Source organism: Quercus suber, unplaced genomic scaffold, assembly GCF_002906115.3.
Source record: "Quercus suber isolate HL8 unplaced genomic scaffold, Cork oak 2.0 scaffold_385, whole genome shotgun sequence".
Taxonomy (NCBI): Eukaryota; Viridiplantae; Streptophyta; class Magnoliopsida; order Fagales; family Fagaceae; genus Quercus; species Quercus suber.
This window is the reverse complement of record NW_027069837.1, coordinates 161315-188358: the sequence shown is the minus strand read 5'-3', so window position 1 is coordinate 188358 and position 27044 is coordinate 161315. Positions and strand designations below refer to the sequence as shown.

The 27044-nt window shown below is 36.4% G+C and overlaps 2 protein-coding genes across 2 annotated transcripts in view; both read left to right on the top strand.

Annotated features, from left to right (window-relative positions):
• Nucleotides 1-1000: 1000 nt before the first annotated feature.
• LOC111988064 (uncharacterized) lies at nt 1001-3486 on the top strand. Its single transcript, XM_024019820.2, has 3 exons — nt 1001-1596; nt 2302-2413; nt 2470-3486. Exons 1-3 carry the CDS (start codon nt 1001-1003, stop codon nt 3484-3486), a joined length of 1725 nt encoding a protein of 574 aa, XP_023875588.2.
• A 9849-nt stretch (nt 3487-13335) lies between these two features.
• Nucleotides 13336-27044, top strand: part of LOC111986602 (cyclic nucleotide-gated ion channel 1) — a 50990-nt gene continuing 37281 nt past the window's right edge. The window contains exons 1-3 of the mRNA XM_024018266.2: nt 13336-13422; nt 13791-13921; nt 16261-16594. Of these exons, the coding sequence (XP_023874034.1) occupies nt 13875-13921; nt 16261-16594 (381 nt within the window). The 5' untranslated portion in view covers nt 13336-13422; nt 13791-13874. The remainder of the gene's footprint in view (nt 13423-13790; nt 13922-16260; nt 16595-27044) is intronic.

Sequence of the window (27044 nt, the reverse complement as noted above, 5' to 3'; positions counted from 1 at the left end):
CAATATCTATAAAAATAGATTGTATAAGCGGTTCTAGCAGATGGTACATGGTCAACAAATCATAGGGATTTCTATTTTTATTAAGTACATTTGGGTTTTGCTAATTATCTTTTTATATGTGAAAGGCCAATTGTATTTGCTAAGTCACTATCTGCACTATAGTTCATTTTTAGATGTGCACTAAGCTTTTAATGCATAAGTTAATGGGGTTTGAGCCAAGCAATAAGTCCACTCTAGTAGTAGTATGAATGCTGAATAAATTTCGGTGTGAATTCCCTGAAGTTATAATCTAGTGGGAAAAACTAAACTACCCTTTAACTTTTGATCAATTTGAAACGGACCTTCAGAGATTCCAATTCATCGTTATCTCTAAGGGTTCTATAATTCGTGAAAATTGCAATTTGTCTAATGTCTCATTTCTGTTACTTGAACTATTTGGAAAAAATATGAGGGGATAGAAAGAATCAAGATGAGAGATTAAGACAAAGGCAGGCAGGCACATAGGTAAGACTAGAGACTAGAAAAGCCATGAGGGGACTACTCTGGTGTGGAAAGAGACAAAGTAGCAGAGAAAAATGAAGGCATGGGTTCTCTCTAGAGAAGAAGAAGCATAATTATCACGCAGTAACAAAAAAGTTAAAGACAGTCACCATGCTAACTTCAGCGATGGTTCAAGTGAGGACACTTCGTCACAAGGCAATCTGAGTTCTTGGAATGCATCAAAAGCCTCCTTTAAGGACAAACTTGTGGGTGAGATACCAAGGGTGTTTGCTCAAGCCTTCGATTTTTCGAACTCCATGGAAGCCGATTTTGAATCAGATAATGACGTAACTGAAGGGGAAGCTCGAGTTGGGAGAGTCCCAATCAAGCTAACTCGAGAAACAAAAATCTGGATTAGGGGGCCATCGTCCAAAGCCATTATCGTCAAGCTTGTGGGCAGAACAATAGGATTCAACTACATCCAAACAAAACTCAACTAGCTGTGGAAACCTTCAAGTAAATGAATTGTGTTGACCTTGGGTATGGGTTCTTTTTGATCCACTTCTATGCTAAGGAAGACTTGGATTTTGTATTACATAGGGGTCTTTGGTTCATAGGTGACCATTTCCTTTCTTTGAGACCTTGGGAGCCATTTTTCAAACCCTCCACGACAAACGTCGATTCGGTTGCGGTCTGGGTGAGGTTGAATGAGTTGCCCATTGAATTGTATGAAAGGGATGTGCTTAGGCAGATTGGTGAGGCGGTTGGAAAGGTGTTGAGGATTGACACGCATACAGCCATGGAGGCCCGGGGTAAGTATGTGAGGTTGTGTGTTCAAGTTGATACAAGCAAGCCACTGACCAACACCATTGCCATGGGACGCTTCGAACAACTAGTCATGTATGAGGGTATCCATAGTTTATGCTTCTCTTGTGGACGTGTCGGGCATCAGAAAGATGCTTGTCCATTCATTGTTAGGAAAGGTGAGGAAGTTTTAGTGCCGGCAGACTCGATAGAGGAAGGGCTGGAGAAGAACTCACGTAGTGTGCATGACTCTGTTTGTACTGACACCTCTAGCAAAGTGACAAAAGATAGTGGCACAAAAGAGGAGGGGCTGTATGGACCTTGGATGGTAGTGTCTAGGAAAAGAAATGGTTACAAGACGACAAACAAAGGTACTAACCCCGAGGTGATCCCAGGTGCTAGCTAGAGGTCGACACGCTTCCATTCCTTTGAGGGTCCAAGTCACGTGACCAAACAAAATTCTAGGTCACCTATAAACTCGGTTGGGCCAAAAGAGAACATAGTTCCTTCCATGATGGGCCAACAGACTCCGAATGGGCCTCAAATTAAGTCAGATGCTATGAAATCCTCGTTTGGTGTTTCCCAAGCCTAGAGTTTGAAATTAAGAGATTTTGTCAAGGGTAAGAAAGTCCTTGCACGGGGAAGATTAGGCTCACCCAGTACAAAGAGCGTCGTTGACTCTCATCCAGGTTCATCTTCTCTCCAACTTGCTTCCATTCTCAATCATGGACCTGAATTACTCTCCAGAGCACCTTTCAAGTTCACAGCCAACTTTGAAGCCGAGGTGGGCCACTAACCTGAAGGGGGAGGTGATAGAGGTGCCGAAGATCACAAAGTGGAGGTTGCCAACGGATGGACTGGTATGGAAGGAGAAAAGAGCGCAAAGTTGGTGAGTGATTCCACTGCTCATCACAAACTCGATTCTGTGTGATACGGACCCAGCCATTTGGATTCGCCTCTTCATCAAGTTGATCCAAGTGTTCAAGCTAACTGTGATGCTTAATCTACACTCTGTAGCTCAGTAAGGATGGGACTGAATCTCAGTCTTGGGTTCGACCAGTTGAAGGAGATGGTGGAGAGGATAGGATGGAAGCTGAGGATGGAAGCGGAGCTTCTCCCTCCTGCTGATGTCTGCCCCATTCTGAATCATCAATTTATTATGAATATAATTATTTGGAATAGCAGGGCGCTTTAAAGCCCAATTTTCAGAACCCTGTCCGCGAACTCACTCGCAATCATGATCCGGCCATTTTTGTGGTCATGGAAACTAAATTAGGTGGTGAAAGAGCCAGGGAGATCACTAACAGACTCCCCTTTGATGGGGCCATACATACAGACACTATTGGCTACGCGGGTGGACTCTGGTTATTATGGAATTCTGATAAAGTGGAAGTACTTAATCTTGCCAACACGGAGCAGGAAATTCACGTGGAGGTTAAGGCATGCTCTGCTGACTCTGCTTGGCTATTTTCAGCTATTTATGCTAGTCCTAGGAGTAAGGAGAGGCAGGTCTTATGGAATAATTTGGCTAAAGTGGCTAAACTACATAATAAGCCCTGGCTCATAGCAGGGGACTTTAATGAGCCACTGATAGAAGGGAATAAATTTGGGGGGAGAGGCGTGAGTCTCAATTGCTTCCTTTTATTTAAGGAGTGTTTAGACATGTGTAACATGATTGATTTGTGGTTTTCGAGTCTGAGATATACCTGGACAACCAAAAGAGACATAAATGACCTCATCCTTGAAAGGATTGATCGGTTCTTCATGAATCCCAGTTGGTGTGTCCTATATCCGGATGCAAAAGTTACCCATTTGCCTAGATGTCATTCTAATCATTGTCCTATCCTCATGAAAGCCTTTCCAACCCAAACTGTCCATCTCAGTCGACCTTTTCGCTTCCAGAGTTTTTGGTTATCTGATCTGTCTTTTCCTAAGGTTGTTTCTAAAGCTTGGAGCCACAATAGAAATCTGGTTGATTCCATTGATACTTTCACCAAAGATGCTGCCTTATGGAATAAAAATAGCTTTAGGAATATTCATGCTAAGAAGAAAAGAGTCCTTGCAAGAATTTATGGGGTCCAACGAGCTTTAGCAAATAAGGCTGCGTGCACCTCTGATCGAGCTAGAGAAATCTCTCCATTTAGAATTAGGGACTCTTTTGGATCAGGAATGAGATTTATGGGCTTTGAAATCCATAATTAATTGGATGATTTAAGGAGACCGCAACACCTCCTTTTACCATATATCTGCTCTAGCCAGAAGAAAGAGGGATCACATTGCTTCGGTCAAAAAGAGTGCAGGGGATTGGATCACAGAGGAGAGGGAAGTTATGGAGTATTTCAGAGCTAGGTTTATTTCCTTATACACAACTTCTCATTCCAAAGCAGATTGGTGCACCAAGAAATTTTAAATTGGCAAATTCAGCTTGCTGACGAGGATAAATGCAGCCTTGCCGAAATGGTGTCTCCTACTGAGATAAAAGAGGCCCTATGGTCTATGAAAGCCTACAAAGCCCCAGGTTCGGACGTGTTGCATGCCGGATTCTTTCAAAGATTTTGGCTCGTAGTAGGGGACTCGGTTAAGGAGGAAGTGATGAAGGTCTTTAGGGAAAGGAAGGTCCCTGAATATCTAAACCGTACCCTTATAGTTCTTATCCCGAAAATCCAAGGCCCTGAGACTATTGGTAATTATAGACCAATAAGTTTATGCAACTCGGTTTACAAGATTATTACAAAAGTCATTGTTGCTAGAATAAGACCGCACTTGGAAAGTTTGATCTCTTCGTTTCAGGCGGCTTTTGTCCCGGGAAGAAGGGGTGTGGACAACACCATTTTAGTACAAGAGCTTATTCATACTATGGGGAAAGCTAAAGGGAGGAATGGATATATGGCAATAAAAATAGACCTAGAAAAGGCCTATGACAAACTTGAATGGGATTTTATCAGAGAGATGCTTATGCGGTTTAATTTTCTGAAAAATCTTATTGAGCTTATCATGAGTTGCATCTCTTCAGTTTCTACCTCCTTACTCTTCAATGGTGTCGGCCTTCTAGGGGCATCAGATAAGGAGACTCACTCTCACCGTATCTCTTCATTCTATGCACAAAATTTCTTAGGCAACTTATCGAAGAAAAATGCAGTGAGAAGCTATGGGAGAAGGTAAAAACTTCAATAAGCGGACTTGCTTTCTCTCACCTTTTCTTTGCCGATGATTTGGTCCTTTTTGCTTATGCCAATCTTGAGAACTGTAATACAATCAAAGGGGTCCTCCAGGAGTTTTGTACCAGATCTGGACAGGTTGTTAGTGAAGCTAAGTCCCGGATTTATTTTTCTCCGAATGTAGATCCTGACCAAAGGGTTATTCTAGCAGACACCCTCGGGTTTGAAACCACTCCTAATCTTGGAAAATATCTAGGATTTCCTTTGAAGCACACTAGGAGTCACAGGTATGACTTTGATTATGTCCTTGATAGAGTGAAACAAAAGCTTGCTGGGTGGAAAGGTAATCTTTTCTCAATGGCTGGCCGAACAGTTTTGATCCAAGCGTCTTCCTCCACCATACCAGCCTACACCATGCAAAATGTCTACCTCCCGAACAAAATACTTGAGGGTATTGATAGAATTAACAAAAATTTCTTATGGGGGTCTACTGAAATTGAAAGGAAAATACACTGGGTTAATTGGGGGAAGGTTACTAAGCCAAAAGATCTTGGAGGGTTGGGACTCCAAACTGCTAAAGGAAAAAACATAGCCTTGTTAGCCAAACTTAATTGGAGGTTCAACACGGAACCTGACGCTTTTTGGGTGAGAGTTCTTAAGAAGAAGTATTGCACTCAACGGAGAATTAATTCTAGCCAAGAAGCAAGGCTGCCAGCATCCCCTACTTGGAAAGGTATTAAAAGAGGTGAGGATACCTTTATCAAGGGGATCAAGTGGAATCCGGGTTGGGATAGTGGTTTAAATTTCTGGACAGATGCTTGGATAAATCTTGGTCCTATTAGGAATCTCATTCATGGTCCGCTGCCTCAATATGGTCTTGACCTCAAGGTAAGAGATGTCATCACTCCATATGGTTGTTGGGATTGGTCCATGATTCCTTTTGAGCTGCCCCAGAATATTAAAGCAGAAATTCAAGGCACTCCTACTCCTATCATTGCGAGGGGAGGTGATAAACTGGTTTGGAAATTCTCTCCGAAAGGTGGTTTTGAGATGAGAAGTGCTTATTTGCTCACCACAAACTCCTTGGAAGCCCCCCCTTTCTCCGGAAGCTGGATTTGGAAAGCCCATACTCTCCCAAGAATCCAAGCTTTTATTTGGAAATGCATGCATGAAAGCATTGGTGTTAAAAATTGTCTAGCTGGAAGGGGAATGGTGTTAGATACCACCTGCCCTTTATGCCAATCAGAGGTGGAAACAATTACTCATGCCCTACGGAATTGCAATATGGTTAAAGCTGTCTGGCATCAGTTGGGAGTCCGAGCTTCCAGCAGTGATTTCTTTACTCAAAACTTAAGAGATTGGCTCAACAACAACGGCAAAGGTATGCAGAACCACTATCCCACTAGCCTACCATGGAATGTTGTTTTTCTTTTTGCTATCTGGGGGATTTGGAGACAACGGAACAACCATGTGTTTAAGCGCAGAAGCAGCAACCCGAATCTGGCAAGAGACATTGTAGCACAAGCCTCAGAATTCTTCCTGTGTGCTGATCAAGCTAGGAGTATCAGTGGTAAAAGTATTAGGAAAATCAGGTGGGAAAAGCCGGAGGTAGGCTAGATGAAACTTAATACTGATGGGGCCTCAAATTCGTTGTTGGGCTTAGCTGGTGGAGGAGGCCTGATAAGGGATGAAACGGGTACATGGGTTGCAGGATCTGCGAGAAAAATTGGGAAGGCTAATAGCTTCCTTGTGGAGGTATGGGCTCTTCGAGATGGCCTTTTGCTGTGCCAAGAGATGAATGTGACTGCTCTTGTTATAGAAGTTGATGCAAAAGCTCTAGTTGATGCTTTCACTAATCCAAGCTATTCAAATACTGTTGTTTCAGGTCTGTTTGATGACTGTAGACAATTGGTTAACCGCTTTCCCCATTATCGGATCAAGCATGTCTTCCACGAGGCAAACATGTGCGCTGATCAACTTGCTAGATTAGGCTGCTTACTAGTTTCAGATTTCACCTTGTATTCCTGTCCGCCTGTGGACATCATGAAAAATTTTGAGGCTGATAGCCAGGGTCTGTATTCAAGCAGACTATGTACTGATCCTGTTTAGTTGTAATGCAAGTTTCCCTTCTTACAAAAAAAAAAACTATTTGGAAAGTGAATATTCCTTATTTCATTTCTAGGCTTCTAGCGTTTGCTCATCTTCCAACTTTGTTTAGGAAAATGGATTTTTGTGACTTGTGGAGGATTGGGTTAGGACCGAATGGATTTTTGGGCAGGAGAGGCCAATTCCTATGCATATATATTTCTTTTTGTCTTGAGAACTACATCTCTAGGATTGCACAAGCAGGATCAGTATACCTTTTGCTCTCCTTTTCCTCTTCCTTTAATTTTCTTGATCTGCTTGGTTGAGGGTGCTTTAATTTTTATTATTTTTTGAGTTGAATGATATGGTTTGGGTCTAGTTAGGCTACAGTGATGATTATTCGAGGCTTAGGTAGAAAAACAGGTTGATTTGATCAAATTGATTCAAGTTTTGTCTTTAATATGCCCTTGGCATTGTTCCAAGGGTAAAGAATGCATACGCAGCCATCAAGATGTGTACTATCCATCCCTTGCAAGCTTGCATATATACCAGCTGGCATTGAGCCTACTTAATTATGCATGACCAAACCATCTGTTTGCAGCCTTGCTAGTAAGCAGCAGCGTTTGGTTGCACCAAAATTTGGTGTTGTCTTTGAAAAACTAATATTTTCTCATGACAAAGGTTGCATGGTTCCTACTAATAATTCCACGAGCAAGAAGTATAAAAGGAAAACTATCAAAGCAAAAATAAAAACTATGGAAAAGTACAAAAGCATCCCCTGAACACTGATGCTGCTAGTGCAAACGTTGGGTCCCTCCAGCCTCACCATGGTATAAGGTGAACACTGATGCTGCCATTTTCTCTGCAACAAACTTTGTAGGAATTGGTGTTGTGATCCGTGAAGCGCCTGCCACTGCCCCTTGGCCCTATTGAAGCTGCAGCAAAAGCAATGGATGAAGCCGTACTTTTTGCTTGGGACATGGGGATTCGAGATGCTATCTTTGAAGGTGATTCATGCATCATCTCTCATGCTCTGTTGGGTTCGGCCTCTCCCGGTCTCTATTGCAGGAGTCCAGATTGTTTTAGGTTCTACATGTGCAGCACCTAGGAAACAAACCAGCTCATATTTTGGCAAAACATGCTAAAGGAATTGATTATTTTGTAAGTTGGATAGAGAAAAATCCATCTATTATTGAATCCCTGGTGATTCAGGATGCTATGTATTTCTCTTCATTTAAATAAAGTTTTCATTTTTCCCATTAAAAAAAAAAAAAACCCCTGAACATGAGATTCCGTTCATTGGAATTTGAACACATCAAACTCCAGATGAGCCGCGGGCAACCAATTAGTTAACCGGTTGTTTCATAATATATGGATATGCTCACGGATCCTTCAAAGAAAGCAACAATTCAAACAAATTAAATTAACATGCATGAATTACACCTAGTTACAAGTTTGTTACCAGCCATTCAGTTCAAAAAATAATACCAACCTACAGTTAACCTTTACCGCAATACCCAATTAGACTTGTGATGTAGCGGCAATCTCTCCATTCAATGCATGACCCCCAGTACATGAATAACCAATGATGCACGAATCCTAGTACGTGACTAATACACCAATTTGAGGAAGACGTTGGCTGCAAAGTTCTTCAGTTCATCCAACAATGAAGATCAAGAAGCTCATTGGTCACAAAACCCCTGACGCAAAGACGTAGTAGCTTCTAGAGAGAATATGATGAACTAGGGTAAAATGTCTCCGATCACAATTTGCATGCACAATCACTTTGCGTCACTTGAGACGGCCCCTAAAATAATCCTTATATATGTCTAGGGTTGTGAGAAAAGAAACCCTACATAAATACTCATGGATATGCATGAAATTAGATCTGAAAATTCTAATTTTGTAATTCTCAACAGATTTAGCTTCTGTCGAGCTTCAACATTAAATCTCGATAGAAAGGTTTTGTCGAGATATCTATCGAGCTTTAATGAACAGCACTTCTTCACTTGTTTCTTGGTCAAACTTGTATGACTTCAATACTAAACTTGAACACTTGTTTCTTGAAGTATTAAACCCATCCTAGATCTACCCAATTACAAGTAAAGTGCATTTTGTCAAAGGATTAGCCAATTTACATAACATATGTCTCCAACAATTCTCACATATGTCCTAACAGAAACTAAACACAATTAATTGATGTCATAATGAGATCTTTGTAAATTTATAAGGACAAAACTTAGAAATAGTTTCTTAGGTGCTATATATTAGATTTTTCAATTAAATTCAAACAGATAATTTAATTTAATTGAATGTTACTTGAAAAAAAATATTTTTGTTTTTCATTGATCAATGTAGACATACGTTTGAATTTAATTAAAAAAACTTAATATGCTGCATATAAGAAACTATATATAAAATTAAATAATTTATTATCAATGATTGTCGGTGGGTGGGTTAGTGATAGGGAACATTACAATTGGACCTGTCCAACAATGAAACCTAATCCATCAAGCACTCAGACCAATCTGACATACTGTTGAGTAGCCAGTGAAATCACCACAAGGACTATTCACTGAAGTGAGTCGTCCAGCCATCTTGACTAGTCGAACGCCCACATGGATTAACAAGTGAGAACAGTTCACTCCTCGAGGTGATATACGTACTCCCATTCCACACTTACCCACACATAGAAACTATTGCACACCACACCAGAAGGTTCTCCTAAAGATTCGTACGCATTAAGTATGAGAAGTTAAACCCAAATATCTCGGTGCCACTAACTCCACTTCCTCCATGATACTAGTGCCTACATTCATACCTTCTTGGGAACGTGGTCACCCTAAACTACTACATAAATACCAAGGCACCTCCATTTCAAGGTATGTGTGCATAATTTCATACTTATACTTTTAGAGTTCCTGGAGATTGTTGTGAGTTTTTGACTTAACCTTTGGAAGGGTTTTAGCCGATACTACACCAGTGCACTCCATAGGTATTCTGCTTTTCAAGTCTTCTAACACTATGAGTTTGGACAATTCTCTTGTTGATGATCCTGAGCATCATTAGTTGGGATCATTACTTCTAACTAAATAACTTAAAACTTCAGTCATTGTCATCTATTTTTCTTATGTATTTCATTGAGTGGCTCGCAAATTTTATTGTTTTATCAAGTTTATAATGGGTGTCTCTATGCATTAAGCACTATGACATTGTTAAGCTTACTAAATAGACTTCCACATATAGATTTTATTTTATTTTGAGTTTTTTTTTTCCTTTTTTTCTTTAGAAATAATAATTAGTCTTTTCCCCATGCACAAAGTGCTTAGGGGTTTCGGGGGAAATGGTTCAAGCTGCGGGGTTAGCAGCATGTTATAATTATTTATCAAAAAAAAAAAAATATATATATATATATATACTGGGACATACAGTGAGATAGTAAACATAATTTTTATTTGAGTTTTAGATTATGGGTAAGTTAACTGAAATATTTAACTTTTTTACAGAAAAAAAAAAAAAAAAAAGCTTAAATTATTCAGAAGATTATTTTTTTATTCGGGTAACTTTTATTGATTATGATCTTTTAACGAATTTTTTTAAGTTAATATATTTTTTTAAAAAATTCCTCAAATATTTAGTATAGAATCAATTATAGATGATTTCTGAGATGTAAAGAAAGTTAAATTTCATTTTAATAGATATTTACAATGCAAGTATCAAGAAACATTTATTTTGTATTTTTTTCATTTGATAATATTTTTTTAAGTGAAAGGTTTTGTTGTTTACTAGTATGCAGCAATTGCGACATAATGGGTTATGTGGCAGTAAAAACGAAGCAACATGTAATCCAAAAGTCATATACAATGCACATGATCAGGTAGACGCTTAAACACTTTTCATTTTCTATTGTTAATACTAAATGAGTGCTAACTTGAATTTTCATTAAAAATATAAAATTCATACGTTGGTCCCCTCAATTCAATTGAAATCTTTGGTCCATCCCCTTCCACCCATAGATTCTGAACTTATCTCATAACTAGTACTAAGTCTGTATGGGTGTGTTGATTATTTATTTCCTTAATTATGTTTATCCATGCAAACTTGTGATAAATAATTATCTAGTTTAAGTCGTGAATAATTCATTATAGTTGCAAATCTGATATCTAATAGTGACTAAATATTTTGGGTCTAAATATGTTTTTCAGAGATATACGGGACAAAATTGCCCTTTGCCCTTTTCGGGCAAATTATATAGTCTTATGCCCTCCTTCCCAAACTAATTAGGAAAATGTTCCTCTTTTAAAACTTGATTTGTAATAAATTGAGTTTTAAAAAAATAAAATTGGAGTCCTATAGTGACGTTTTAAGGAGCCTATAGTGACGTTTTAAGGACTTATAGTGGCGTTTTTTAATTCGACTTCAATAAAATCAAGTTATAGGCAATTTTTTTTACCTATAACTCGATTTCATTGAGGTCGAGTTAAAAAACGCCACTATAGTTCCTTAAAACATCACTATAGGCTCCTTAAAAACGCCACTATAGGGTGTAACTCGATTTATCACAAATCGAGTTTTAAAAGATGGGCATTTCTCTAATTAGTTTGGGAAAGGGGGCATAAAGCTATATAATTTGCCCGAAAATGGCAAAGGGCAAAGGGCAATTTTTTCCTAGATATAAGTATATATAGTTGCAAATCTGATATCTAATAGTAACTAATATTTTGTATATAACAAAAGAAAAAAAATTATTTGTATCTTTCCATTTTATGATATTTTGTTTATATTAAATAAATACTAATTTGAATTTTCATTAAAATAGAAAATTCATACGTTGCCCCCCTCCATTAAAATCCTATCTCCATCCCTTTCCACCCATATTTTATTTATTGGTGAAAAAGACAAGCATAGGAAGACTTGAGGGAATGATCAGTGTGAATGGTTCATATTACCCACCAATTAAGATATATATATTCTCTTAAAAATTTTATATATTCTCTTAAAAATATAAAATAATTTTAAAGTCTGACCAATAATAATATTTCCTTTAAATATTAATAATTATGATTGTAGTATAAATTTTTCTTTTTAGAAGAGTTGTAGTTTAATAATAGTACTAAGGGTCTGTTTGGATATCGCTTATTACTGAAAATTGAAAACACTATAGAAAAATAATTTTTAAATATGTGAATATTGCCGCAGGACCCAGTTTTTTTTTTTTTTTTTTTTAAATTACTAAATTTTGTACTTACGAGTCTCATAAATAGTGCACGAACCCAACCAAAAAACATAAACACGTGAAACACCACTCCTGCCGCTATCCAAACTTACAGTATTTACATGTGCTTACTAAATGCAGTAATGAAAAAACAAAAGAAATAAAAATCAATGTGCAAAAGTTAAAGCTAGGACACGTGGGTGCTTGGAGTTGGAGATAAGTTTGAAAATTTTGAAAACTTTTGGCTCATTTAATGACTTCAGTATTCATGTGGGAGTGGTTCACGTGGGAGTGGGACTCTAGCGTACAGAACAAGATATAGCGATAGGCATTCAAAACTAGAAATACCAAAGAACAGAGAAGTGGAAAAGTCGAAAAAAAAAACAGAGAACGGAGAAGTGAAAAGGCGAGGAAAAAGAAGCCGAAGCAGGTGGGAGACTACGATTGACGAACTGGAAGTGGCCGGAGACATGGAAGTGATCGGCGACATGGTGATGAGTGGCTGTGACGACAAAAACTAATGATTTTTTTCTTTTTTTTTTTTGGTACCGGCCCGGTTTTTATTTACTGGACAAAACATCCAATTTTCGCCGATAAGGCCGAAACAGTCCGGTATGGGCCGGTACTCAGAGTGGTACGAATCAAGAGGGTTTTGGTACTAGTCAATTCATCGATACGAAAAAAACCGACCATACACGGTACAGTATTAACTCTCTTAGATGTTATAGTTTCTCATTCAAATAAGGGGAAAAAAATCCATTTTTACATACAAAAGTATAAAATGAGATAATAAAATAGATAAAGGGTCTATTTGGATACCGTTTATTGTTGAAAATTGAAAACGCTTAAACACTGTAGCAAAATAATTTTTAAATGTGTAAATAGTACCGTAGGACCCAGTTTTAAAGTTAAATTTGCATTTTTCCCAAGTTACGGGTTCTATGAACAGTGCTTATGGACCCACTAAAAAAAGGCACCCGCTAGGAACGTGCAAAACACGCTTCCCAAACGGGTACAAAGTAAATTTTTAGGGTGTAAAATAAAACTTCATTAACATCTAAGATGCTAAGGGCCCTTTTGGTGGAGGAGTTTGAGTAATGTTATTTGTATTTTTTTGAAATACGTGTGGTAAAAAAGTGTGTAGAAATGCATGTAATGTTATTTAAAAATTGAAAATATATATTTAAGATGCTCTACCAAACGGGCCCTAATACTCTTATTGTTACGTTCTACACTATAGTTGCAAATCTGATATCTAATAGTAACTAAATATTTTGTATATATAAAAAAATAAAAATAAAAAAACAATTATTTTGTGTCTTTTCATTTTATGATATTTTGTTAATATTAATTTGAATTTTTATGAAAATAGAAAATTCATACGTTGGCCCCCTCCATTAAAATCCTATCTCCATGCCTTTCCACCCATATTTTATTTATTGGTGAAAAAGATAAGCATAGGAAGATTTGAGGGAATGATCAGTGTGAATGGTTCATATTACTCACCAATTAAGATCATGATGACAGGTCTTAATCTTATTTATTACTTTCTGCTGCTTCTGCACCTCCGCATGCTCTTAAAATTCTATAAGAAAGCCAGTTTCTGCCACTCTTTGTTTTGCCCAAATTCCCTTTCCTCTTGTTCCGCCTTGGAAAATGCCTACTTGAGTTTGTGATCAGGTTCAATTACACATTCTCTTTCTCAATAAGTGGTTACCTTTTATTTTTTTCTTGAACAAGTATTCGTTCCATTAAATTTAACCCAAGAAAGAACGAGGAGGTATGCCAAGGTCAATACCAAACCAATAGACCACGCAGTCACAACCAAGCCAACTTCACTATATTTTCAACCACCCATTACGGAGATATATATTTTGTGATGCTATTTATAACTCCAAAAATATAATATTTAGAAATACTTGTTGTTTACTGTTATTATATTTTTGAACAATTAGGTCAATAGCCTTATTTTTCATTAGCATTGTTGCACTTTGAAATAAATGAAAAATTTGTTAGTATTGTCTAATCTCTGTTTTCCATTTCTCCAGGGATCAAAATTCAAACTTTTTTGGTAAAGCTCGCTGGGTTGTGTAAACATAGTTCAGAATATAGATCATCAACAAGCTTTAGGTATGACTACTCCTAGGCAAAGTAACCAAACGCAAGGGAACGATGCAAGGTAGTTTCTTTTTCTCTACTTATATGCTAAAAATGACTTTTCTTTTTTTCCTTTTTCTTTTGGCCAGTAGTCTAACAAATTTAGTTCTAAATTGTTGCGGTTTTCTTTTAATAAATAAATTGGTTATTATTAGGCTATCAGCTCAAAAACATTTTTCAAGAAGATTTCGCATGTCTGTTCTATTTTGTTGTCCACTAGTATTTACTAGAGTGTGCATGGCCAGGATTGGGCCGGGTTGGAGGGTTTTTTCAACTCAACTCACTATGATGGGTTAAAAAAAATCCAACCTAACCCAACCCATCACAGGGGTCCAACCCAACCCACGTAGATTGGGTTGGACAAAATTTTTTAATTACTATTATTAATATTAAATTGAAAATTAGAACACCATCACCACAAATAAGAACAAATTTATAACCAAATAATATAATACTGAGTATAACACAAAATCAATACAAATCATATGAGAACTTAATATTTGGGTTTTGTTTAGGAAGAGGGGTAAAGAGTAAATAAAAATATTTACAATATATTTTTTTAAATTTTAAATATATATTAAATATTAGTGAGTCGGATGAGGTTAGGCGGATTTGTGAATCTTATGACTCAAACCTAACCCGGCTCACTGTAAAACAAATTGACACATATTATATATTAGGGACCGGGACCAAAATGATATAGTTCAGAGATTGGTTCTTTGTTTTGGAGGTTGGATCATCGACAAGCATTAGGTATGAGTAATCTTAGCCCATCGCTAGAGAACGATGAAAGATAGTTTTTCTTCTCTACTTATGTGCTAACAATAACTTTTTTTTTTTCTTCTTCTTTTGGCCAATAGTCTAACAAACTTAGTTCTAAATTGTTGTTGTTTTCTTTAATAAATAAATTGGTTATTATTAGGCTCTCAGCTAAAATATTTTTCAAGAAAATTTTGTATGTCTGTTATATTCTGTTTTCCACTAATATTTACCAGTGTCTAGTGGTGTGTATGGGTTGAGTTGAAGAGTTTTTTCAACTTAATCCTTCATGGTGGGTTACAAAAATTCAACTCAATTCAATCCATCACAAGGATCCAACCGAACCCATGTGGATCAGGTTGGACCCATGGTTTGGACAGATTTTTTTTTTAATTACTATTATTAACATTAAATTGAGAATTACAACACTACCACTACAAATAAGTGCAAATTTATAACCAAATAATACTGAGTATAACACCAAATCAACACAAATTATAAGAGGAGAACTAAAGATTTGGGTTTTATTTAAGAAGAGGGGTAAAAAGGTAAATAAAAATATTTATAAAATATTTTTTAAAATTTAAATATGTATTAAATATAAGTAGGTTGGGTCGGGTTAGAGGCATACAAAATAAAACCATTTGAAATTAAATAGTGAATAAGTGCATATGAATAATTTTGACCTTACTCAAAATTGAAAAACAATTCACCAACTAGCTAGAGAGCAGAATCCCCAAAGCATAGTCGTCCAAGTTGAACCATGATTCGAAGACCAAGTAATTGACTGCTGATAGAAATGTTTAGCAAAGAAGAAAATGCTGCAACCTTATGCTATTTATTACCAGAAGTATTGATAAAAATTCGAATTTACATATGCTTTTGCCAAGTTAATTCAAAGTAATTTTTATTATTCAATTTGAATAAAATTATTATAATATTTTCTTTAATTCAACATATTATTAATGATAATTGCTCTATAAAATTCCAAAATAATGCACTCCAATCATCTTGTGCAAAAGAGTGGGAGTCTAGAAAGAAAACATTTATATGGTTCCACTAATTCAACTTCATATGTGCATAAGAGTGGTAATAGGTTAGGTTTGGGATGGACTAGCCTCTTTCCAATCCCAAACTTTTTAAATATGAGGAATTCCATTCCAAACCTTTTTTTTTTTTTAAATAGAGAGAAAGCAGTGTGTATGTACTTTGTTATAAAAATCTAGTTTTCTAGTAAATAGAATTAATGATAGAGATGTTTTAATTTTTAATAAATAGTGAATTTCAATTAGATCAAACGATAAAATCTATTAGTATTCAATAAAAAATTTGAAGTTCGATCTTCACTTACACCAAAAACAAATTTGCATTTTGACTTAATGATAAAGAACCATCATTATAGAACACACTTTATAGGTTGAAAGTTGAGTAAGGTTAGCTTAAATTAGTTTAAGGTGTACAAAGTCAACATAACTTAGTCCTAATACATAATTTATTTATTTATTTTTTAAAGAAGATCCTAATACAGAATCTGATAGTGTTTAGCTTTTTGTTTTTTTTTTAAGACAACTTATAATTTTATGTTTGCAATGTTTTGTTCAGGAATGAGGTACAATGTCCCAGCAAGGTTGATGAATTTCTTACAAAAACAAAATTGAAACCATGGTATCGTCAAATATTTGTATTCTTTCGCGCGCTTGCAGTATCACTGGATCCCTTGTTCTTTTACGTTCCCCTGATCAAAGAAGACAAAAAGTGCATTGGGTTAAACAAAGTGGTGTGGACCATAGCTACTGTTTCGCGATCGGTCATTGATGTCGTTTTCCTAGTGCATTTTGTAGTGGAATACATGATACGACGTGGTGAACTCAAAAAAGATCGAAGGCGCTTACGGTTCATCATGTTGAACGTTCTAGCTATTCTGCCTATTCCGCAGGTAAGGGAGACTTAGCTACATTGTAAGTTGGAAAAATACTATTTTCACGTATTTTTCTTTATATATATATATATATATACTTCTTCTTCTTCTTTTTTTTTTCTTTTTTTTTTTTTTTTTTTCTTTTTTGATGTAAGCCTTTAAAAAGTTATTAAGCATCGTTTTTTTAACCGGACCAAAGCCACCGGACCAATTTCTTCAATAGGACCGGCTTGTGTCTAGTGAAAGTTTTCACTGGACACGTTGGATCTTGGACACGTGTTTACTCTTGGACACGTGTCCAAATCCTGCCGTGTCCAGTGAAAATTTTCACTGGACACAAGCCTTGCCCTTCTTCAACCAGGTTAAGTGGAAACTGGAGGCCAGACTAACACATTAATCATTAAGACAAATTAGCTTGTTGTATCTTTATGTAGCAAACTATTATATTAAATAGTGTGTAATTCTGTGCATATGTACAGGTATCATTAAAAAAATCACAATAATATTGTTCAAATTATATATAGCATTAGTTTACACTTTTTTTTTTAAATTATACATTTTTAAAATATGTAATAGTTTCTCATTATATATATATATATATGATTTAGAATTTAATTGGTTTTAGACTCTTCAGTTTTTGCACTCAGTATTTCACTTGTTACAAAAATTAAAAACTTAAGATGGACATGTGACGGAAAATTGGACTCCAATTTAGAATCTAATTGCATTGGGCTCTTCGATTTTTACACTCAATAATTTACTTGGTACAAAATAAAAAATTGAATGGGACAAATAGCGCAAAATTAAGAATTAAATTAAAATCTAATTGGATTTTCTCTAAGTTTTGGCTATTAACATATATATATTTTATGTAATTAAATTAATTTTTTTTAATTAATTTTTTTATGGATTAACCTCAGTTGAACCTCAGTCCGACCTTAAAAACATGAGCTATAGTACTTCAAAGCAAATAAAAATACATCAAATGCTCATAAGGGAATACAACTGATGCAAAAATACATCTAATGCAAAAATTAACTTTACCAGTTGAAATTTTGTATTTATGTTATATTATTTTCTTAAATGACTTGTTTTTATTAATTTGAAGTACCAACTTAGGAATACTCTAAGAACATTCGCTTAAATGGGAAATTGATTACAAAAAATTTAACATAGTTCAACCAAATTTCATGATTACATATACAAGCATTTACAATCAAACATATTTTTTATAATAATTTTTTATTATTATCAATAAAATACAAACTCTTAAAGTCACACACTTATGTATCTTTGAAAGCTCAATAATCTAATTGCTAGAGCTAATTAAGACCCCCAACTTTAATTAAGGCTTAATTAATTTTAATCTAAACACACTTAATGTGGAATATACGTAATTATCAAATTAATTAATCAAAACACTCAACAATTGCATGGATGAACATATAAGTGCAAGGCAAATATGTAAAGGTAGTAGGGAAAAGAAACTCAAGTCCAAGATAACACGCGATGTGTTATCGAAGAGGAAAACCGAATAACTCAATGTATAAACCTCTTTGCGGCCCTCAAAGCCGAAATGATTCACTACTAAATAAGTTGGAGTATAAGGATAACCAAAAAGATCCTCCAAGCCTAATCTACCCAAAGTACTTGAGCCCTCCAAGCTCCAGCTACCAACAGACTTTACTGAGCCTTGTCTTCACTAGCTTTCTGGATCCCACAATACCATCCGATTGTACCACCAAGCCTTACCGGCTTATTTTGGAAAAGAACCAATGCTTCCTAAGCCCAAAACACTCTCTACACTCTGAATGGGTGTGGGTTGTGTTTGGGTACAATCTCCTCTCAAGGTATAACAATGGGAGATGGGAGGAGAAGAGACTACATAGGAATTTTCACTTAAGGATGAGTAGCTCTCTCTAAAAGGTGGGTGTTGTGAAAACCAATCTCTAGGGTTTTCTCTCTAACAACCTCTTTACAATTTTGTGAGTAATGAAGGTATATATAGTGTGGGTGAAGGGTTGAAAAGTCACACTTAAATCCAGCTGGTTAATGTATCTCGCGAGTTAGCCAAGTCACGAGTGACTCGCGAAACAGACTAACTGTTGAACTTCCTCAAGTGCTCCTCACATGGCCTTTCACGGGTACTGCAATCCCAAGCCAGTCACGAGATCAACTGTCTTAAGCAATCTAAACCAACTTAATACTAAACCCATTACAATTAAATTCCACAAAATATAAGGAAATAAATTAATGAAATTTCAACACAACATAAATATTATGTAAAAACCATAACTTTATAATCTCTTAACCAAAACTAGTATAAAATATCTTTCAACTATCAAACCAATGGTCTTCTCAGATGAGAAAAAAAAAATTTATCAAACCAATGGCGGAGCCACTGTAGGTGCCACCCCAATCCTCCCCCCTCCCCCCCCCCTCCCCTGCCATTTTTTTTAATTCCTAAATAGATATTAATTATATATATATATATATATATATTTATGTGTGTGTAGTCCAATTTTTATTTTAAATTATTAGATAATTATACTTATGACTAAATGATACTTTCGGTTACTGAAATTTGGTATTTTTGGTCCTTGCAATTTAAAAGGTTCTAATTTGGTCCCTAAAATTTTAAAATGAAACAATTTGGTCTCTCCATTTTTTATACATTACTAACGGGGGTTGAGGCACCCCATTTTTGAGGGACCAAGTCGAATGAACCAAATATTTAAGGAACCAAAATTGAACCAATCTCATATTTAAGGGATATAAATCGAACTTACCTTAAATTTTAGGGACCAAACCAAAGCATTTTAATTTTGAAGGACCAAAATTAAAATTACACAAAATTTCAAGGACCAGAGGTATAATTTATCCATAAAATTATTTGTTTGATTATATAAATTTTATATCAAAGTCTATGGTTTCTAATATTAATTTGAATAAAGTCACAATCCTATATATTGTTGATGAGTTGCATGTATATACTAATAATTTGGTATTCATAAATTTATAATGAATATATATTAAAATAAAATGGAAAATAGATGAAAGCTAAATTGTGTGAAAACACAGGAGCTGTTTAGACCCCCAAATTAAAAATTATGGCTCGGTTGATTTTATCCTAACTTGAACTAAGTGCGGAATAAAGTAAATGCGAGCAAACAAAAAATAAAACTACTCTAAGTCATATTCATTAAATCACAGCAATAAAATGAAAGCTAAAAGAGTAGAGAAGAAGAATGCAAACACAAGATAACACGCCGATGTGTTATCGAAGAGGAAACCGAAGTACTTGGCGAAAAACCTCTTCACCGCTTGCCAAGTGGTAAATCGATCCACTAGAGAATAAGTTGGAGTACATGAATAACAAAAGACCTTCCAAGCCTAGTCTACCCCATGTACTCGAGCCCTCCAAGCTCTTGCTACCAACTGACTTCGCCAAGCCTTGTCTTCTCTAACTCTCCGAATCATGCAATTTAGCCCAACTACATCCACCAAACAAATGGCTTCTTCCAATACTTCCTAGTAGCACCAAAACCTCACTTTACACTCAGATTGGGTGTGGTAAGTGTTTAGGCTATCAACCTCTCAAGGATTTGGAAATGGAGAGGTAGGAGTTGAGGAAAACCACAATGGATTGTGTAGAGAATTGTGGGTATGACAATCTCTAACTCTTAAAGGTTTTGTGGCTAGGGTTTTCTCTCTGAAAAGCACTCCTCTCACTATGTGGGTAATGATGGTATATATAGTGTGAGTGAGGATGTAGTGGAGCAGATATGACAAAATAGCAAAACAGAATGTTTCTCGGGTATCTCGCAGGAACGTCTTACCCGCGAGACACTCGCGAAAACCAGCTATCACCATCTGGCATAACTCTTCACATTCTAGTCATGTGCTAAGCACATGCTTCACTTCGCGAGAAGGCTACTCACGAGCTACCCGCAAAAACTTCTTTGGTCTTCAATTTACCTTGAGTCTTCACACACTCTCTCTCACACACAACCCTTACAAAGAAATCCCACATAACATACAAGGTACATAAGATTGACCAAAATTACAATCAAATTTGACACAGAATAAAGCCAACACAAAAATAGTTGTAAATCACAACTTTACAATCTCCCCCTTTGGCTATTCCATGAAAAAACCCCTAAAACAGACTCTAGACTTAAACGTGAGTTGAGAACAGTGGTAAAACTCACTTGCACCTAATCTAGAAGCTGTGAAGCAGTTACATGTATACACCTGTATCCTGAAACACTCGCACACAAACAAAACTTTCATTAAGCTCATGACAAGTTGAATACAAGGTACGTATATAAGCAAGTAAAATGTGATCAAGGTAATAAGCACTACATAAACAATAAAGCATAACCTGATCAAACAGGAACAGTCATTAAAGAATGACTACAATGAACATTTAGCTAGTAAATGATCATCCGAACACGCAATGCAATAAGAGCAACAAAAAAAAAATCAATTGCATGTCCAACACACAACCAATGCGAAATACAAGAAGTATTTGCATCAAGGATACAAGATCCAACAAGGGCACAAGTGTGTAGTACTCAAGATAATGCAACAAAATCTAAAAGTACTTAAAAAAATGCTACAAAGCAAGGATATAAAATAAGTATTGCATATAAACTAAAAGTTTTAAACCAAAATACTTAAAGCTTTAAAAGAAAGCAATGTAAATATAAACACTAATAATCTATAAACTAGACTAGCCAAACAATGGTTAGACTATCCAAAAATAGTAGGTGCCAGCTTTCTCCTTTTGAGCTCACAAAACTCCCCCTTTCAATATGCACACTTCCCTTCTTGTGTTGCTCCCCCCTTTACTATATGCTATCATCCAATCTATACAGTGAGTTACTCTTCCCCTTTTTGGCATGAATAGCTAAAAGCTCTCGTCTAGTTCGCGTTGAATCACATCTAACTGTGTCTCAATGGTTGTGAGATGCATTTGAACCTGGCTGTTGGTGGAGTATATGACATTTGCAAGTCCTAAAATACGCTCATGCAAACCCTCAACCAAAATAGTCAATCTGTTAGCATAAGAGCTAGATTGTCCTGGCTGAGTGCTAGTAGTCTACGGCTCAAGAATGTAAGGAGATGCAGTCTCGGTATGTCTAGGGGTAGTGTGAGTAGCTAAGCTATGACCAGAAGGAATGACATGTGGAACAGATTCACTCTTTGGTGTTTTGGACGGATTTTGCTTTTCCCGTTCAACAGAAGAGTGACTTTTGCTCATTTGAAGAGACAACATGGATATTGGGCACTAGCAAACTAGGATCGTTCCATCTCTTGGCAAACGAACACCTTTAAGTACCATGATTTTCATGATGAGGCTGCAAAAAGGAAGACACATCCATGCTGCTGTTCTTGCTGCTGTTTTCCCCATAGTCTAGAAGATGTGAGCGCAAATATCAATCAGAGTTCCTATGATGAGATCACACAAGAACTGTGCTCTTCCAAGATTGATGAATCCCGTGTTAGATAGTGGGTAGAGATTAGAGAACATAATCACTGTGAGTTTCTTTAATTTAGGTCTTTAATTCAGGTTCAAACTTTGCAGTCCCAATGGATATTCCTTTGGCTGAAACCTCGTGATCAACTCCAAGAATTTGCAGAATATCTGACACTGGAGGAAGTCTATTATCATATGGAGATATGTCTACATTTGCTGGTCAAGTGATGCGAAGGATCTTTGCAAGGTAGTCCAGAGTGATGACGAATTCCTTTCCTCTTACCCAGCAATTCAGTTCAACTCCGGTGAATCTAGCATTCGAGAAAAACTCTTTAACTAATTCATCAATTGGATCCTCGAAGTTGCCGAATAGATTAGCCCAATCTTTATCCACAAAGATCCTAGGGATAAAGGTGGATCCCAAGGTGTCAAACCAGACAATACATTTCACCACCGTGGGGTTATCCTTAAAAATGCTGGAGAAAGTCTGAGAATCCAGGGGAGTCTTGAATCTCTCGCTGTTGGAGACTTCCGATGAATGCAGGGTCCTCTTTGATACAAGGGATGACGTAAGGTCAATCACGGGTTCTTTACCGCGAGAGGAGCAGCGATACATCTACAAAAACAGACCTAAAGCACAAAGAGAACAAGTGCAAAAACACAGACAAGAACATAAACTTGATTAGTACCAAGTTAGTCCATAAAATAAGCACAAAGTCCTAAAAAGAACAAAAACAATGTCACACAGTCATGTTGTGAGTGCTAAACATGTAACAACATATATCTAGCATGAGTGATATGCAAAACATGACAAGTAAACAAGTGTGTGCATCAAGTGTGCATGTGTGATGCATGTGCAAGGCATGACTAAGCACATTTGGGTCAAAGTGTGTAAAACACATGACCAATGATCAAAACATGATAAACATGTATAATCATGGTAATCCCCAAAATTTGGTACTCATTGGAGTCCAAAACAACACCAAAATGTCATTTGGGCATTTTATCAAACACTTGATATGCACCTATAAAACTAACATGTAAGCAATGCATGAACCTGAGTGAAACTTGCCTAAATATATTTTAAAATGCCACAATTGGCCAACACAAACACAAAAAATCCAAATGGGACAAAGCCCAATCAAGAAATTGAAAGAATTTTCACAAAATTTAAAATTTCCAACCCTTTTTCAAAAATGAACCCAACTCAAGAAAACCTAGAATCTAAGGCATAATCAAAGTAAATATATAGAAAAGATTGTATAAACATACCTTAGAGACGTTTTTGAAAATTTTTATCTTGAGACTGGTTGAGTTTTTGAGTGAAAATGTGTTTAGGGTTGAGAGAGTTATGAGGGAGGCAAAATGAGGGAAGAAAGGGTATATTTGAAAAAGATGTCTACATCTACCCTTTAAAACTGAAAACACGCATTTTTCGCAGGTTACCATCTCACGAAGTTACTCGCGAAAAATGCATCTGAACCACAAAACTTTTCGCAGGAAGACTTTACTCGCGAAACAATTGTGAGACAGTCGCGAAAGTCTCTGTCTAAATTTTGTGTTTTCACTATTTTACCTTAACCCATTTTTGCGGGAAGAGCTTAGTCAAAAGCATCTCGCAAAAATGCCTCTAAAGAAGTTTTTGATGAAAAACATGAAAAATGCAATTTGAACAAAAATTCAAAACACAAAAGTATAAAAACACTTTCAAAAACATATAAAATACTCAAAAATCTTTTTAGGTTTGATCGACAAGCAATTGAGTATACACATCACATTTGAATATGTACAATCACACAAATGAAATAAGCATTCATTGAACAAAAGTCTTCTGTGTTGTGTGTGAGAATCAAATGTGGAATAGTCCTTAGTCTAGAGTGAAGCTTCAATGATCAATTCAATCAAGTCATACCCAACTGGTACTAAGTCAAGTAGTCTATCTCAATTATAGAAATGAACATATATGACCTCCCACAAGAAACTGATTACAAAACTTTGAAACTTTTCATTTGGCTTCTTTACAATTCATAACATTTGATTATTTTTGAACAATACATCTCATTTTGAGATCGGTGATTGAAATTTTTTATATTTCATTTTTGTGAGTAAGCCTTTGGCTTTTTGGGCACTATACATTTCAATACAAGTTACTTTCCCTTTTTCCTAATCAAATACTAGTATGTGCGACGGCTTTTGCAACTCATTATCTCTTTTTGAGATTTGACATTTGTTGAACTATAAAGCAAAAACATAAAAATAAGTGGGAAGATATATAGGTACAAGTCTATGCATGTACCAAAACCAACAAGACTATTGACTAATCATTTATGACAAGCTTAAAGATCGATTAACAACAATCACACATAGATTTCAAGATTTTTCCCACAAAGATAGATGTGCATACGTAACAAGCTAAACTCGTAAATGTACTACACCATTAGTACGAAGGTACTAGGCCAAACTCACATGTGATATACACAACACAAGTGATCAAACTTTTTAGAGATTTTTCAATTTTTATGGGTTTTTGAATTTTTCAACTCACTCAAAAATAGAACATGTAAAGAAAGATCAACAAAAATAGCAAGAACAAGACAAGCTTGAAAAGAAACATGATCTAACTAAACAAGTGAGACCTATACAGCAAGTATGCAACAATGATCAGTATAAGGTCACACAAGAGATAAAGGTCAAGGAATGATACCGACACCAATGGTCTTACGCAAAGACTCAAACCATGGATCATCAAGAGGTTTGGTAAATATGTCTACCTTCTGGTTGTCGGTGTTTATAAACTCTAGACACACAATCTTCTCCTCCACAAAGTCTCGAATGAAGTGGTATCGAATCTCGATATGCTTCGATTTCGAGTGTTGCACTGGATTTTTCGACAGGTTTATGGCACTCGTGTTATCACAGAACACACATATAGTGTCTTAAGCAATTCCATAATCATGTAGGAGCTTCTTCATCCATAATAGTTGTGCACAAAAACTCCCTGCTCCAATGTATTCAACTTCAGTCGTTGATAGAGAGACTGAATTTTGGTTTTTGCTTATCCACGACACCAAGTTATTTCCAAGGTAAAAACAACCACCTGAGGTGCTCTTCCTATCATCAACGCACCTAGCCCAGTCAGCATCCGAATATCCAGCTAAGCACTCATTTGAGTCTGTTGAATACCAAATTCCATAGTCGGATGTGCCATTAATATAACAAATAATTCGTTTGACTGCTGTCAAGTAGGACTCTTTAGGTGCTGCCTAAAATCGTGCACATACCCCTACACTAAAGGCGATATCCGGTCTACTCGCAGTAAGGTAGAGAAGACTACCGATCATGCTTCAATAGAGTGTTGGATCTACTTCCACACCGGCTACATCTAGGCTTAGTTTTACCGAGGAACTCATAGAAGTGGAAGTATGCTTCTTGGAGTCTAAGCCGAATCTCTTGACAAGATTTTTGGCATACTTCTCTTGAGATATAAATATCCATCTTTCTGTTTTTTCATTTGAAGCCCTAGGAAGTAGTTCAGTTCCCCCACCATGCTCATCTCAAACTCTTGTTTCATCTCTTCCGAAAAATTCTTGAGCAGGATGATCGATTGTGGATCCAAAGACAATTCATCCACGTATACTTGAGCAACAAGGAGGGATTTCTCATCTCTTTTAATCAGCTAGACCTCTCTTGAAACCATGATCCAAAAGGTATGTGGTGAGTCGATTATACCAAGCTCTTGGTGCTTGCTTCAACCCATATAATGCCTTTTTCAATCTTAGCATATGGCCCGGAAAGTGAGGGTCTTGAAAACCCTTTGGCTGCTCAACAAACATTTCTTCGTTCAAAAGTCCGTTCAAGAAGGTACTCTTCACATCCATTTGGTATAACTTGAACTTCATGATGCATGCTATGGAGAGAAGAATTCGAATTGATTCTAGTCTTGCTACCAGAGCAAATGACTCATCAAAATCAATGCCTTCAACTTGAGTATATCCTTGAGCCACCAATCTATACTTGTTTTAGACAACTTCACCATCTTCATCGGTCTTGTTCTTGAAGATCCACTTGGTGCCGATTACATGTGTATCCTTAGGCCATGGTACCAGCTCCCATAAATCATTTCTAACAAATTGATGCAACTCTTGGTGCATGGACTCTACCTAATTCTCATCTTTCAAAGCTTCTTCCACTTTCTTGGGTTCAAATTGAGTAAGATAACAGTTGTATGTCACATGATTCATACTATAGCCCGGTCCTTTTCTCAAACAAAGTCCCTCATCTAAATCACCAATGATGTTGCTTGTAGGATGATTGAGAGTTACTCTTGATGACAGTTTCTTGGAAGTTGAGGGTTCCCCATCACGCGAGATTGGAGGTTGTACTTCTGGAGGGGTGAGAGGGCTTGAAGATCCTCGTGTTAATCTAGTCTCCCTTCTTGATGAAGGAGGTGTAGACTTCATTCTGATGATTCTCTCTCACCATCCTCACCTTGAGACATGTTGTCATTACCCTCATTCTCCTTAAGATTTGGTCCTTCCTCATCCTCATCAATGTCCTTTTCTGAGATGGTGTCATCTATGACCACATTTATTGATTCTATCACAGTCTTAGTGCACTTATTGTACATTCTATATGCTCGGCTATTTGTGGAGTATCCTAGGAAGATTCCCTCATCACTTTTAACATCAAAATTTCCAAGATTCTCCCTATCATTGAGAATGTAGCATTTGCTTCCAAAAACTCGGAAGTATTTCACCTTCGGCTTCTTTTCTCTCCAAATTTCATATGATGTCTTCTTTGTTCCTGCTCGGAAGAAATCCTATTCCCAATGTGACATGAAGTATTTACCGCTTCAGCCCAAAACTTCTGTGGAAGGTTTTTGTTGAAAAGCATCACCATCGCCATTTCTTGGATCACCCGGTTCTTTTTTTCAACCACCCCATTCTGTTGTGGAGTCTTTGGGGCTGAGAATTCATTTTTGATACC